The 15,083-nt window shown below is 52.9% G+C and overlaps 2 protein-coding genes across 2 annotated transcripts in view; both read left to right on the forward strand.

Annotated features, from left to right (window-relative positions):
• The window catches only part of LOC146767190 (uncharacterized), a 162,658-nt gene that overhangs the window by 95,233 nt on the left and 52,342 nt on the right, over positions 1 to 15,083 (forward strand). The window lies entirely within an intron of this gene.
• On the forward strand, positions 1,513 to 3,679 carry LOC146767192 (olfactory receptor 14A16-like). The gene has a single exon (XM_085581179.1). It carries the CDS (start codon positions 2,306 to 2,308, stop codon positions 3,332 to 3,334), a length of 1,029 nt encoding a protein of 342 aa, XP_085437305.1. The 5' UTR covers positions 1,513 to 2,305; the 3' UTR covers positions 3,335 to 3,679.

Genomic DNA, 15,083 nt, shown 5'->3' on the forward strand with positions numbered 1-15,083 from the left:
CTAATCCTATCTCACAGCAGGAAATGAGTAAGTATATTCTAGTGAGTGCACTGGTAATTAGCTAATACTGAACCCACCACACTAATTGATGCATTGGCCAGGAAATCTCAGATCGGTGAACCAAAACCGCTACAGAAACTTCATGATGAACTGCCCCAGACCAGAGGGAAATCAAGGCAGAGCCGTCATTTGTTAGGACTTGCTTGATCCTAATAAGCGCTGTGGTTCATTTGGAGCTGAGCCCTGGAACCTCAGGGCCTGAGAGGAGATTGCACAAACCTGTTCAGGAGTCAAAGGCAGAAGAAAACCCCAAAGTTTCTCTAGGCATTGATGGGTCCCACTGAGGTCCATCCCCAACACAGGCTACTCATAGATTCCTTGGAGGAGAGAACTGGAGGCCAGGATGACACAAAAACCTCTCAGAGACTCAAAATGGCACAAAAACCTCTTAGTGTGGAAACACAAATCCAAAGTAACTTACAAAAGCTGAGTTTCTCAAAGTATTAAGGAGCCCCACTGAGTGTCAATGCAAAGCACTCAAGGGACTAATTAAAATAGATAATTTGAGGTTCTGACTGCAGTATCTCATAAAGTCTGTATCAAAAGGGAAACACCAAGTTCCTTAAAAGAACTGAAGTACCTTGAAGCATTAATGAGCCCCACTGAGTGTTGTTCCTGACAAAGCCTCTCCAGGGACTAATTAAAGCAGATAATTGGAGGCCATGATTGCACAAAGCTCTCAGAGACTGCAAGGCAAAAGCCAAACCCAAAGTCCTTTGAAAAACCTGCAGTCCCTGGGAGCATGAAGGAGCCCCCAGGGCCATTCCTGACCAAGGCTCTCCAGGGACTCCTTCCGGCAGATCCTTGACCCCACTGGGATGTGGGCATGGGGGAGATGCTGAGGGCAGGACCAGGGGCTGACAGTGCCCAGCCTGGCTGGGGCTGTGCCAGGAGGCCCCAGGGCCTCAGGACAAGGTGTCTCCTCACAGCCCTTGGTGGCACAGACCCTGCTGTGCCCCAGGGCACCAAGACTTGGCTTCTTTTTTTTCCCACCTGTCATCAGTGCCTCCAGTTTTCTGCTCTGCCTGGGGCCTGGGGACACTTTCTCAGTCGTGTCTCTCAGTGGGACCCATTAAAAGTCTAAGAAACTTTGGAGCTGGATTCTGACTTGGAGCTCTGGAGAGGTTTCTGCAGCTCCCTCTCAGGGCCTGATGTTCAGGGCCTGAGCACAAAGCCCCAGAGGGTCATTAAAGTCCTTGTGCTGTGTCTGTGCTGCTGAGCTGGGCCGGGCTCCTGGCACAGAGGGTGATCCTGGTAACCAAGCAGAGCTTCAAAAGCACATTTCTCTTGCTGAGCAGCTCTTCTGCCAGCCCAGCAGGGCTGGGGCACTGCCTGCAGCCAGCGCGGGCACAGCACAGAGGCACAGAGAGCTTCAATCAGTCAGGGCTGGGAAGGGGCTGAGAAGTGCCTGGGGCAGAATCACTGCCAGCCCTTGGCACAGGAACCTCTGGCTGCAGGACAATGCAGCTGCAGCTCCTGGAGAGATCTCCTAAAGCTGGAACATGCCAATGCCCACAGACCCTGTGAGTGCATTCTCTGCTCATCTCCTGTGCAGAGCAGCCAGGGGTGCCCAGGGCTGTCCTGCAGAGCAGGGTCCTGCAGCCCAGGGCGCTGTGCTGGGCCAGGGACTCTGCTGCCTGTCAGGGACAGCTCTCAGCAGGCCCTGGAGCTGCTCCCAGTGCTGGGGGACAAGATCTGGGGGGAAGGAGACAGCTGGTAAGTCTTGGAATGTAATCCTTGTGTGGTGAGGATGCTGTATTGTTCAGGACTGTTCCCAGCATGGCATTTAACTCCAGAACTTTTCCAAATGGATTATACAGGGAGCATAGCAAGACAGGAACTGCATAAATGGGAAATTTCTGCTTTCTTATGTACTAATCTTTGTTGCCTGGATGGGGAATTCCCCATAGATATGCATCTCTCAGTTCATATTGAGAAAAAGTTTTTTTTCACATCTCAATAAACCAGGCAGTAACAGAATTCAGCACAGGGCCTCTTAGATGCATCATCTTTGTGCTTTTTCCAGCCTGCTCAGGATTGCTCTGATGTTATCATCAGAACTTGCAGAGCCAGAGCTGCTCCTGGGCAGTGCCTGAGCTGGGAGGGGTCTGCAGGGGAGAGCTGAGCCTCCAGGGCTGGGCTGGGCTCTGGCAGCTCTGGCAGGGCTCAGCCCTGGGCACAGGGAAGCAGCTGCTGGCAGAGACAGCTCCAGGCAGAAGAACCCTGGGCAGGCAGTGGGGGGAAGATGCCCCTAAGCTGTGCTGGGATATTTAAAGTCCTCTCCACACTCAACTATTCAATAATTCTTTTTCTTACAGATTCCCATGTGCAGCCACAGCAAATGTCCAACAGCAGCTCCATCAGCCACTTCCTCCTGCTGGCACTGGCAGACACGCGGCAGCTGCAGCTCCTGCACTTCTGCCTCTTCCTGGGCATCTCCCTGGCTGCCCTCCTGGGCAACGGCCTCATCATCAGCGCCGTAGCCTGCGGCCACCACCTGCACACGCCCATGTTCTTCTTCCTGCTCAACCTGGCCCTCAGTGACCTGGGCTCCATCTGCACCACTGTCCCCAAAGCCATGCACAATTCCCTCTGGAACACCACCACCATCTCCTACAACGGATGTGCTGCTCAAGTATTTCTGATATTCTTCTTCCTTGGATCAGAGTATTTCCTCCTGACCATCATGTGCTATGACCGCTACGTGTCCATCTGCAAACCCCTGCACTACGGGACCCTCCTGGGCAGCAGAGCTTGTGCCCACATGGCAGCAGCTGCATGGGCCAGTGGCTTTCTCAATGCTCTGCTGCACACAGCCAATACATTTTCCCTGCCCCTGTGCCATGGCAATGCCCTGGGCCAGTTCTTCTGTGATATCCCACAGATCCTCAAGCTCTCCTGCTCCAATTCACACCTCAGGGAACTTGGGCTTCTTGCTGTTACTGCATGTTTGCTCTTCGGATGTTTTGTGTTCATTGTTTTCTCCTATGTGCAGATCTTCAGGGCTGTGCTGAGGATCCCCTCTGAGCAGGGATGGCACAAAGCCTTTTCCACCTGCCTCCCTCACCTGGCCGTGGTCTCTCTGTTCATGAGCACTGGCATACTTGCTCACCTGAAGCCCCCCTCCATCTCCTCCCCATCCCTGGATCTTGCCCTGTCAGTTCTGTACTCAGTGGTGCCTCCAGCCCTGAACCCCCTCATCTACAGTCTGAGGAACCAGGAGCTCAAGGCTGCAGTGAGGAGACTGATGACTGGATGCTTTCAAGGACATTAAACTGCCAGCCTAATTTCAGCAAATCACTTTAAATAAACATCATCTTTGATACTTCGTGTTGAACTAGATGTGGGGATTTTTTTCCTTTGTTTTACTTTTTTGATACTGTCCACAATAAATTTCATTTTTGTGCCATTTCTGATTTTGTTTCTCTCCACCTTCCCTGTGGCCACAGACTGTGTCAATGAGGGGCTGCGCGCTTGGTGGCTTTCAAGAAACTAAAGGATCTCCCAGCAAAGTTTTCTGCAGAGATGCCCTTTTGTTTCCTTCTCTGGAGCTGCAGCAGCAATGTCTGTGTGCAGAGCTGGGGCAGATCAGGGCTGGCACAGCAGCTCTGGTCCTGTTGGCCACAGCATTCCTGATCCAAGCCAGGAGCCATTGGCCTTCTTGGCCACCTGGGCACTCTGCTGGCTCATGTCCAGCCTGCTGTCCATCAGTCCCTGCAGGTCCCTTTCTGCCTGGCTGCTGTCCAGCCACTCTGTCCCCAGCCTGTAGCGCTGCAGGGGTTATTGTGGCCAAAGTGCAGGACCCGGCACTTGGACTTGTTAAACCTCACCTTGTTGGGTTTGGGCCCTGGATCCAGCCTGTCCAGGGCCCTGTGCAGAACCCTCCTACGCTCCAGCAGATCAACACTCACATCCAGCTTGGTGTCATCTACAAAGATGTCCTTGGTTCCAAGGGGCCCCTCAGTGTCACAATGTCCCTTTGGATTCACCAGGCCCTGCACTGTCACACTGGTCTCCTTGGTTCCATGGGGCCCCAAAATGTGACAATGGACTCCTTGGTTCCATGGGGTTCACAGTGTCACAATGTTCTCATTGGTGCCGCAGTTTCACAGTGGCCCCTTGGTTCCATGGGGCCCCAGGGTGTCACAAAGGCCCCATGGTCACATGAGGTCCCACACTGTCACAATGCTCTCTGTGCTTCCACAAGTCCCCTCAGTGTCACAATGGACTCCTTGTTTCCACGAGGCCACACAGTGTCACAACGGCCTTCCAGATTCCCTGAGGCCCCAGAGTGTCACAGTGGCCCCTTGATTACACAAGGTCCTGCAGTGTCACAATGTCCCCTGGGTTCCATGAGGCCCCGCAGTGTCAGAATGGCCCCTTGGTTCCACTGGGCCCTGGACTCTCCCAATGCTCTCCTTGGTTTGGCAGTGTCACAGTGGTGAAATGAAACCCCTCGGTCACACGAGGCCCCGCAGTGTCACAATGGCCTCTGTGGTTCCACCAGGACCCAGTGTCACGGGGACTCCCTGGTTCCATTGGGCCCCAGAGCACCACAATGGAGTCCTGGTTCTATGGGGCTGCACAGGGTCACCATGGTCCTCTTAGTTCCACGAGGCCTTGCAGGGTCACAATGGCTCCAGAGTGCCCCAATCATCACAGAATGACAGAATCAAATAGGCTGGAAAAGACCTTTGGGATCATCAAGTCCAACCAATGCCCTAATACCGCCTTGTCACCCAGACCATGCCACTGAGTGCCACTGGAGAGGGACAGTGACTCTGCCACCTCCCCCCTAGCCTGCCCATTCCAATGTCCACTCACCCTTTCTGTGAAGAACTTCTTCCTCTTGTCCAGCCTAAACCTCCCCTGGTGCAGCTGGAGGCTGTGTCTTCTTGTCCTGCCCTCCAGCAGATCCACACTCACACCCAGCTTGGTGTCACCTGCAAATTTGGGGATGGTGGGCTCGATCCTCTCACCCAGATCATCGGTGAAGATGTTAAACAGGACTGGGCCCAACACAGATCCCTGGGGACAGCACCAGGGACTGGACACCAGCTGGGTGCAGCACCATCCCCACCCCTCTCTGGGCCCAGCCTCCAGCCAGCTCTTCCATCTCCCAGCCAGGAGGGAACCTGCCCAAGCCGTGGGCTGCAGCTTTTCCAGGGAATGCTGTCAGAGACAGTGTCCAAGGCTTTGCTGAAGTCGAGATGGACACATCCACAGCCTTTCCCACACCCACAGGTGGGTCACCTGGTTATAAAAGGAGATCAGGTTGCTCAGGCAGGACCTGCCCCTCTTAAATCCACGCTGGCTGGCTCTGACCCCTCGGCCATCCTGTGGGTGCCCTGTGGTGGCTCTCAAGGTGATCTGTTCCATAACCTTGCTGGGCACTGAGGTCAGGCTGACAGGCCTGGAGCTCCCCAGATCCTCCTTCCAGCCCTTCTTGGGGATGGGCTCACACTGGCACCTCCAGTGCTCTGGGACCTTCCTGGTGAGTCAGAACTGATGGTAAATGATGGGGAGCTGCTTGGGGAGCTCATCCACCAGCTCCCTCATCCCCCTGGGATGGATCCCATCCCATCCCATCCACCTGTGAGCATCTGAGTGGCTCAGCAGGTCACCAGCTGCTTCCTCCTGGATTACAGGGGGCTGTTCTGCTCCCTGTGCCCATCTACCAGCTCAGGAGAACTCTTGTCCTGAGGACAATCTCTCCCTATATTGAAAATTGAATCAAACAAGGTGTTAAGTACCTCAGCCTTTCCCTTATCTTTAGTTACTCTATTTTCCACTGCATCCAATAAAGAGTAGAGGTTCTCCTTATACCATGTTTTGCTATTAATCATAGACACGTTTGTTATTATTTTTCACAGAAGTGGCCAGGTTAATCTTTAATTGAAATTTCACCTCTTTCCTTTTCTCTTTCTGCATGATGTAACAACTTCCTTAAACACTTGCTAAGTTGCCTGCCCTTCTGTCCAAAGTTAATGCTCTCTCTGCTTTCCGCTGTGTTCCCACAAAAGCTCCATGGGCAGTCAGGACAGTGATTTTCCTCACCAGCTCATCTTTTGCCACACTGGGACAGGCTGCTCCGTCCTCGTTAAGATTGCTTTCTCAAAATGTGTCCATCTTTCCTGAACCCCTTTGTTTTTAATGGCTCTTTCCCTTAAAAAAAATCAGTACCTGATTTTTTACTCCCCAAACCTGCATCCTAAATAGGCCAAAGTCTGCCCTTCCTAATTCCAGTGTGGAAGTTTTGTTGCTGCCCCTCCTTCTGTCACAGACCATTGAAAACTTGATTATTTAATGGTCCCTGTGCCCCACGCAGCCTCCGACCCCCACATCTGCCACTAGCCCTTCTCTGTTTGTGAACAGCAGGAGACAGAGCTTTCCTCGTGAGCGCAGTGTTACCAAAAATTCAGTAAAACAGAAAACTCCTTACCACCAGTGCAGCATTAAGAAGCATCATTCTTTATTCAGGGGGATGCACGGGGGATAGCTCCTCCCAAAGCCGAGCATGCTGAGTACAGGAAAGTTTCTGTTCATATTGTGTATTTTGCACACATATCCATTGATTGTGCTGGACTAAACACACATCTGATAATCATTTCCCCAGAATCATTAACATATTTCCCCTCCCCTTTACCCATGTGTTCTTCTGTCCTGGGGGTCTCTCTGGTGGTTTCTGGTGGTCGGGGACCCCAATGTTCCTGTGGGCTTGGCTGAGCTGGCAGGACACTGAGGCTGGTGAACTTCCAGTTCCCCTTGTCCCACAGTGGGCATTGTGTGGTTTCCATAGGCCTGGGGTTTTGGAGAACAAGCTCCAGGTGTCAGCTCACCTGGTGGAGACAATTTATCATCTGGTTACATGAGGTCAAAGAGTGGGCTATGACATCACATGAGTGATCTATGACAGAATGGTCCATGACATCACAGAGTGGTTAATGTGATGTCATCAAGAAGTTATGACATCATAGGCCAGCTCTGTGACATCCCAGAGCAGGCTTAGAGATCACAGGACAGAGCTTTGAAATTGCAGAGCAGACTGTGACATCACAGAGTTGTCTGTGACATCAGAGACCGGCTGTGTGACATTACAGAATGGTCTGTGACATCTCAGAGAGGCTGTGTGACATCACAGAGGGGCTGTGTGACATCCCAGGAGGGCTCTGTGAGGTCACTGGGTTGGTCACTCCGTCCCAGCTCCCCCTCACAGTTTCTCCCAACAAGTCCAATGCTGTTCATCCCCAGCAGGGTCCCTGTCCCCCAGTATCCCCCTGGTCCACCTGGAGCCACAGCCTCCACCCAAGGATGTTCCACAGGATCCACCCCAGAGCCTGACATGAGGACAAGGGGCCAGGGCTGTGTGACCAGGACATCAAGGACGTGGATTACCCAGGTCCCTGTGGCCTGGGTTGAGTTCCCCAGGGCAGGAAAGATGTCTGGCAGCTGGAGCAGGGTTAGGGAAGGGCCTCCAAGGTGGGGCTGGAGCACTTGGGCTGTGAGCAGAGGCTGAGGGAGCTGGGCTTGTCCAGCCCAGAGCAGGGAAGGCTGAGGGGCTCCTCATCCCAGCCTGGCAGTGCCAGCGAGGAGGGGAGGGAGAACACAGAGCCAGGCTCTTCACTGGGGGGCCTGGTGGGAGACAGAAGCCAATGGGTGTAAGGGGAAAGAGGGGAGATCAGCCAGGCCAGGAGGAAATGAAATGAGTCAGGCTGGTTTCAGCATTTCCTCAGCACGAAAAGCAGCCTGACCTCCCTTCTCCATCCACCACTGACAGCTTTGCAAATCAGGAATTGTTTGAGCTGTTTTGACCCCGCTTCAGGATGAGCATCCTGATACAAGAACCTAACTGTGTTTATATCTATCACAGAACCACGTTTGTCAGAAATTCATTCTAGCATGGAAATCACTTGTGGATGGTTCACTCATCAGACACTGCTGGGATGCTGCACATAGTTCAACCATGGTCTGTTGGCCATGAAGAGAAACTTTCTGTGCCTCTGAGTCTCACCAGTTCCTGACCCCCAAAGGACACAAACCTGATGAGTTGTGGTTCCCATTCCAGTGGTGGCACTTGGAGCTCCCTCCATCCCCAGAGCAGAGCACCCTTGTCCCAGAAAGTCCCTGGCAATGCAGGGACGAAGGAAACAGGACAGGCTGTGGGGATCAGGGGCAGGGCATGGCCAGGGATTTGGGGTGGTTGTGAGCCCAGGGCAGGACCTGGCCCTTGGCCTTGTTGAACCTCATCCCATTGTCCTGGGCCCATGGCTCCAGCCTGTCCGGATCCCTCTGCAGAGCTTCCTGCCCTCCAGCACAGCCACACTCCCACCCAGCCTGGGCTCACATGGAACTGCCTGAGGCTGCCCTCAATGGCCTCATCCAGATCAGCAATAAAGAGATTTCACTGACCTGGCCCCAGTCCTGAGCCCTGGGGACACCCCTGGATGTGACTCCATGCCTCAGCTGCTCTGAGTGCCAGGGGTGGGATGAGGGAAATGGTGGGGAGGGAGTGGGGACAAAATCTGATTGCTTGTCAGCCATGAAGGGTGTTGATTTTCTTATCTGTTCAGACTGTATTACGAGGTGCTGGGCATCAATATCAATTGGACATTGCTGATATCAATCCATAAACAGGAAAAGAACAATTCTCTGTGCTTTTTTTTTAATATACTATATTCATTTGAATACATTTCTGAAATCTGTCTAACTAGCCAAAGAAGAATTGAAAGCTTAAATTATTCTCAGGGTCTTTTAGTGTTTGGATGTTTTGAACAAATTTTTATGAGCTTTTCTCCTTGAATTGAAGAGCTCAAGAAGGAAGAGACCTCTGGCATAGTAAAATTCATCAGCAGCCTCCAAGTGTCTGAGGATCCATCCCCATCAGAGCAGCAATGAGCAGCAATGGGCACAGCTCTGTGGCTGCCCCAGCTCTGGGATGGGCCCTGGGCCTGGAGCAGGAGCAGCTCTGGAGGGCCCCAGGGCCGGGGCTCTTGTGCTGGCCTGGGCAGATGGGATGGCAGGAGGGGCTGCAGAGCTCTCAGCACCTCAGGCAGAGGGGAGCAGGGCAGCCAGGGAGCTCCTTTGGCCTTGGCCAAGCCCCTTCCCCCATGGTGGGGCTGAGTCCTGGCTGAGCTGCAGCTGCTGCTGTGCCCTTGGCAGGGGCTGAGGCCGTGGGGCAGTGCCCAGAGCAGCCTGGGCTGAGCAGAGCTGTGGGGCCAGAGCCGGCTGGGCTGTGCTGGGGAGAGGCCCTTGGTGCTGCCCAGAGCTCAGGGCAGCTGGCAGAGCTGGCAGGGAGCTGGGCTGGGCTGGGAGAGCCTGGCACAGAAACCATCAGTGTCCATCTCAGCCTGGCTGAGCGGGCAGGGGCAGGACTCAGCCCAGGCCTTGTGGGGCAGGGCCAGCGCCTGGGCAGGCATTGAAAACAGGCAAGAGCCCGAGAGAGGAGGCTGCTCTGTGCCCTTGGGGCACGGACAGAGCAGGGAGGGGCCCAGGACATTTGTCAGCGCCAGCCTCTGTCTGTGCCAGCCCTGGGCAGCCCTGGCTGCTGAGCCCAGCTCTGCCCTGGGCTGAGTTTGGCTGTGGCCCAGCTCCATCCTCCTGCGGGGCTCAGGGCCTGTTCCCGGCCATGGCCAGCCCTGGCCGCCTCTCTGCTGGCCCCGAGGCCGGCAGAGCCCGGGCAGGGCTGTCTGTGCAGCCCCACAGGTGCCACGGGCTCGGCAGGAGCTGGCAGAGGCTGCCCAGCAGGGAGGCCATGGGGCACAGAGCCCCAAGGCTGCCCAGGGCCCCACGGCACAGGGGCCGTTCCCAGCCGCAATGCTCCTGTCCTGGGCTGGGCTGCACAGGGGCTGTGGCACCATGGCTGGGCCAGCACAGGGCCACCGAGGGGCCACGCAGCCGCTGCCGGGGCTGGCAGCAAGGCCGGGCACAGACAAGGAATTGCTGAGCATGGCCTGCACTGGCCAGGGCTGCCTGTGCCCAAGGCAGAGCTCAGCTGCCCTTGGGGGCTGCAGGAACACTCAGGAGCCCAAAGAGCCTCCATGGCTGTGCTGGAGACCAAGGCTGGAGCAGGGAAATGCAGAGCTGCTGTGCCATGGGGAGGGCATGGAATTCCAGCACACACCTCAGCTCTCTGATGGTCCCGGCACCGTGCTGGGCCCTGTTCCAGACTGGAGCAGAGCAGATGTTGATGGCACAGGAGCCCTGCGGGGCTGGCAGGGACCTGCAGCTTGCAAGGTGCTCTGCTCTCCCTCAGCGCCTCTCTGAGAGATCCAGTCCCATCTCGGCACCTCAGGGCACAAGTGGCACTGCCTGTTCATGGGCACACAAATTATTTTGGGACATGGGGTTAGGAATTAGATGGGTATTGATTACAAATAGATATTTAGATGATATATATATTGTTTAATATTTGCTGCATTCTACTGTGCTAACTGCCTGCAAAGGGAAGACAGGGTGCACATGCAGGAGCAATATGAAAGAATGAAAGCATGTGTGATAAGGGAAGGATGATGTTCATCAAAACAGGACAAATTTACAAGGCTACCAGGATAACACAGCTCCTCGGAGCCCCAAACCAGATTAGACCAACCTCACGGTTTGGACTGTGATCAAAGGATCTATAAGCTTGCACATGAAGATGGGGTGAGAAGGTGAACTTTGATGAAGACCACTTACTTCATCCCCCTGCAATCTCCAAGACAACCACCAGAGACAAGTATAAATGCAGAAGGGACTGATAAGCTGATTAGCATATGAAGCAGGACAAGGTGGAGCCAGGAAATGAATATGCATTGATGTATTGCAAAACCTTATGTATATGTAACATTTTAGAGGATAAAAAAGAATGCTGAGAGCAATTAGATACTCATTCCTTTACAGAAGTATCCTGCATGTGTCCAGCTGGAAAAACACATACTTTATAACTCATTTTGTCTTTGAGTTTTAGATGCTTTCTGCGCATCAATGTCTGCCTGGAAAGGGGCACAAGTTTTAATACCTGGTAGTTTCATAATATGCAAGTAAATCTTTATTATCTGGGTTATTTGATGGCAAAAATATGGCAAAGTATTCCCTGCAGGAACAGAAATTTCCTGGATCTACTGGATTCTTCTACTGATGGCAGAAGAAGAAATATTGATCTTCCCCTCTACCTTGGCCACCAACATTCAGTCTAATATTTCATTACCCTCTCTCTCTTCAGGTGTCTCCAGCTCTCCTGTTTAGATGACCATTTCTAAGGACATCTCTTCATTTAGAGCAGCTGGATTTATGTCCTTCCCATTGCTCCCAGATTTCCTCCTGCATCTTTTCTCTAGTCATTCAAATTTGTCTCCCTTGAGTGGTATCATACTTTGGGCTTCAGAGAGTTGCCCAATCTTTCAGAAATTTAAGTAACTCCTTCGTCAGCATCTTAGTTGTATTTTTATCTTTCTTATCTTATGTATTTGTCTAAAATCCTTCCTCTATGCCAGTCACTTGTGAATGGTGGACATATCAGATGTGGCTGGAATGCCACAAGAAGTTCAGGGAAGTATTTTGATGTTTATTAAATTTTATCATTTCACATTTTTTATGTTGGCCATGCAGAGAAACCTTTCTGTGCATCTGACTCTCACCAGTACCTGGTCCCTCAAAGGACACAAACCTGATGAGTTGTGGTTCCCACTGCAGTGGTGGCACTTGGACCTCGATCCATAGCCAGAGCAGAGCTCCCTTGTCCCAGAAAGTCCCTGGCAATGCAGGGATGAAGGAAACAGGACAGGCTGTGGAGATCAGGGGCAGGGCAGACCCAGGGAGAATAATGACTTTTGCATTTGATGGAGCTGTGCCTTCCCTTGGCTTTGTTGGCTGGCAATAAATGAACATCCCTCTGTGTCTGGGGCAGCTCCTTCTCCAAGGAAAGCAGGTGGGAGTTGGAGCCCAGGAGCTGAAACCTGCAGGTGCAGCCTGGGCTGGAGGCAACTCAGATTTGCACAAGGCTGCTCTGAGTGCCAGGGCTGGGATGGGGGAAATGGTGGGGTGGGGGTAGGGACAGAGTCTGATGGATTGTCAGCCAGAAAGGGTCTTGATTTTCCTATCTATTCAAACTGCAGGAGGAGGTACTTGGATTCAGTGTCAATTGGAGATTGCACGTATCAATGTATTAACTGGGAAAAAAAGCAAAACAGGAGCTAAAAAAACTTTTCTCACTGTTTCTGTATCTATAATGCATTCACTTACAATATACTACGGAGATCTGTCTGAGATTTGAAAACTTAAATTGAATTATTCCCAGATGTTTGGCTTGTTAAGGTGTTCTGAATGTTAATGAGCCCTGGGGCACTGAATTCCTGCACTGAAGAGCTGAAGGCTGAAGAAGCCTCTGGAGCAGTAAAATTCAGCAGCAGCCTCCAAGTTGCTGAGGATGTCAGCAGCCCCCACTGAGGCCATCCCTGCCCAGAGACCCTGGGGGAATGGGCAGACAAGGAGAGCATCCCTGGGGCTGGGGCAGCAGAACTCAGAGGCACCAGCGGCTCCAGCTGGGAAATGGAGTGTGGGATGGGGCTGTGAAAGCCCTGCCTGGGCTGTGCCAAGCAGGACACACAAGCCCTGACCCCCATCCACTAAAAAACTCTCTCAAGGAGACATTTAAAAGGAATGACAATAATTTGTGTCCTCTGAGTTGGATGCACTGGAGCAATACTATCAAGAGTTTCTCAGGAGCTCTAAGCAACAAAACAGCCTTTACTGGGAAATTTATAAAAATCAGAGAAACTTTGGCAAACATTTTAATATGGCATTCAATCAACAAAAATAACATCTCAAAGCATTAACTTGGCCCATTCAACTTCACAAACTCTAAGGCTGTTCAATTTTAAGTTAATCAAAATTTGCAAGAGTACAGAAATAGAAGAGGTAGATACAGAAAGAGAGAAAAATAAAATACAGAGAAGCACACACTCAGCTACCAACTCCTGGTTTCCAGGATTGTTCAGATGGAAATTCCAAGAGGAGGTACGGTCAAGATGTGTGCTTGCCTTGTGGTCAGCCTTAAATACCCCTTGGTCTTCCTGGGCCTTCCCCCAGGTGGGACTTGGGGTCATTTGGTCACTCAGAAGCTGGGCTGGGGCTCCAGAGGTGGCTGTGGAGCATTGCCTGTGCTGTGCCAGGGACTGGCAGACACTGCTGGGCTGGGATAGAGGCTCTGGGGGGATTGGGGTTCCAGGGCAGGGCAGTGCTGGGGTTCCAGGGCAGGGCAAGGCTGGATCTGTGCCTTCGTCCCCCACACATGAAATGTTTCCAGCCAACAATCTCCTCCAGTCTGTCACAACAGTCAACATTGGTGGTGAAATCCCAATATGGCCATTGACACCTGCAGGAGAAGGACAGCTCTTTTCCACAGGAAGGAAAGCACAGAGCCCCACTGTTTGGAAGGCAGGTGAGAGCCTCTTTAGGCCAAGGCCAGCCAGACTTTTCAGGAATGGCAGATTTTGTCCGGGGGCAGTTTTTGGAGATAAGGAATTTTGGAGACAATCTAAATTTTGGCCATGGCACCTGGAGAAGCAGGAAAGTTCTTTCCCAAAGGAAGGAAAGCGTGGAGACTTCCCCTGTGTTTTGGAGGCAGATAAGCAGTGACCGTTCTCAAATGACTGCCTGCCAGTTTTCTCCTGGCAATATGTTCATGGGAACAATGCCTGGATATAAGGAAATGGAGGGGAAATCCCAATTCTGGCCATGTGTGCCTAGAGGAGGAGAGTTCTTTTCCATAGGAAGGAAAGCCCCGAGCCCCAGTGCTTCAATAGCAGATGAGAAGAGACCCTGCAGGTGCCAAGCTGTCAGGCAGCCCCTGGAGGCCAAACCAGCCAGACCTGTTTCGTGTTCCCTTGGTTCCTTGGGGCCCTCAAGTGTCACAATGGTCTCTGAGATTCCGCAGGCTCCACAATGACATGGGACTCCTCTGTTCCATGAGGCCCACAGTGTCACAATGGACCTTTGGGCCCTGGGGATTTGTGGTGTCACAATGATCTCCTTTGGCTCCACAGGGTCACAATGGAGCACTGATGACACGAGGCCCTCCAGTGTCACAATGGACCTTTGGTTCCCTGCAGCCCTGCAGTGCCACAAAGGCCTCTTGGTTTCACGAGGCCCCACAGTGTCACAATGGTCCTCTTGGTTCTGTGGGGACCTCCAGGGTCACAATGGTCTCACTGGTGCCATGAGGCATCACAGTGTCACAATGCTTTGCTTATTCCATGGGTCCTCTTTGTGTCCCAATGTATTCCATGATCCCATGAGTCCCCCCAGTGTCACAATGATCTCCTTGGTTCCATGGTGCCCCAAAGAGTCACAACAGCCCCTTGATTCCATGAGGCTGTGAAGTCTCTTAATGGTGTCTCCATGATTCCATGAGGCCTTGCAATGTCACAATGGACCTTGTGCAAGGCTCCCTGGGGTCTTGCAGTGTCACAATGGTCCCTTGGTCCCATGACACCCCAGAGAGTCATAATGGTCTCCACAGTTCCCTGATGCCCTGTGGAATCACAATGGAACCTTGGTTCCATGGAGCCCCACAGTGTCACAATGGTCCCTTGGTCCCAGAGGCCCCACAGTGTCACAATGGTCCCTTGGTCTCGCAGGCCCCACAGTGTGACAATGGTCCCTTGGTTCCATGGTGCCCCACAGTGTCACAATGGCCCCTTGGTCTCACAGGCCCCACAGTGTCACAATGGTCCCTTGGTCCCACGGTTCCTGGTCTGGTGCATTCCCCCCTCCCCTTCTCAGGCCGCCCTGCCAGCTGAGAAATGCTCGCTGGCCTCGGCCTTGGCCAGCAGCCCCTGGGCTCAGCTCCTCTGGAGCTCAGCACAAACACGCTCTGCTCCAGGCACTGCTGCTGCCCAGCCAGCTCCTGGCTGCTTTAGGAGCAGCCCTGGGAACTGTTTGTGTTCCCTCAGTGGCACAACATCCCTGTTCTCAGCCTGACAAAGAAAGCTGCTGATGCCAAGTGCGGCCAGGATGAAACATGGCTGGGACTGCAGCCCCTCTCT

The sequence above is a fragment of the Lonchura striata genome, chromosome 5 (genome assembly GCF_050655825.1).
Source record: "Lonchura striata isolate lonStrDom1 chromosome 5, ASM5065582v1, whole genome shotgun sequence".
Lineage (NCBI taxonomy): Eukaryota > Metazoa > Chordata > Aves > Passeriformes > Estrildidae > Lonchura > Lonchura striata.

What these genes read in the sequence shown, in the direction of transcription:
- LOC146767192 (XM_085581179.1), top strand. Translation starts at nt 2,306, where the DNA reads ATGCCCCTAAGCTGTGCTGGGATATTTAAAGTCCTCTCCACACTCAAC.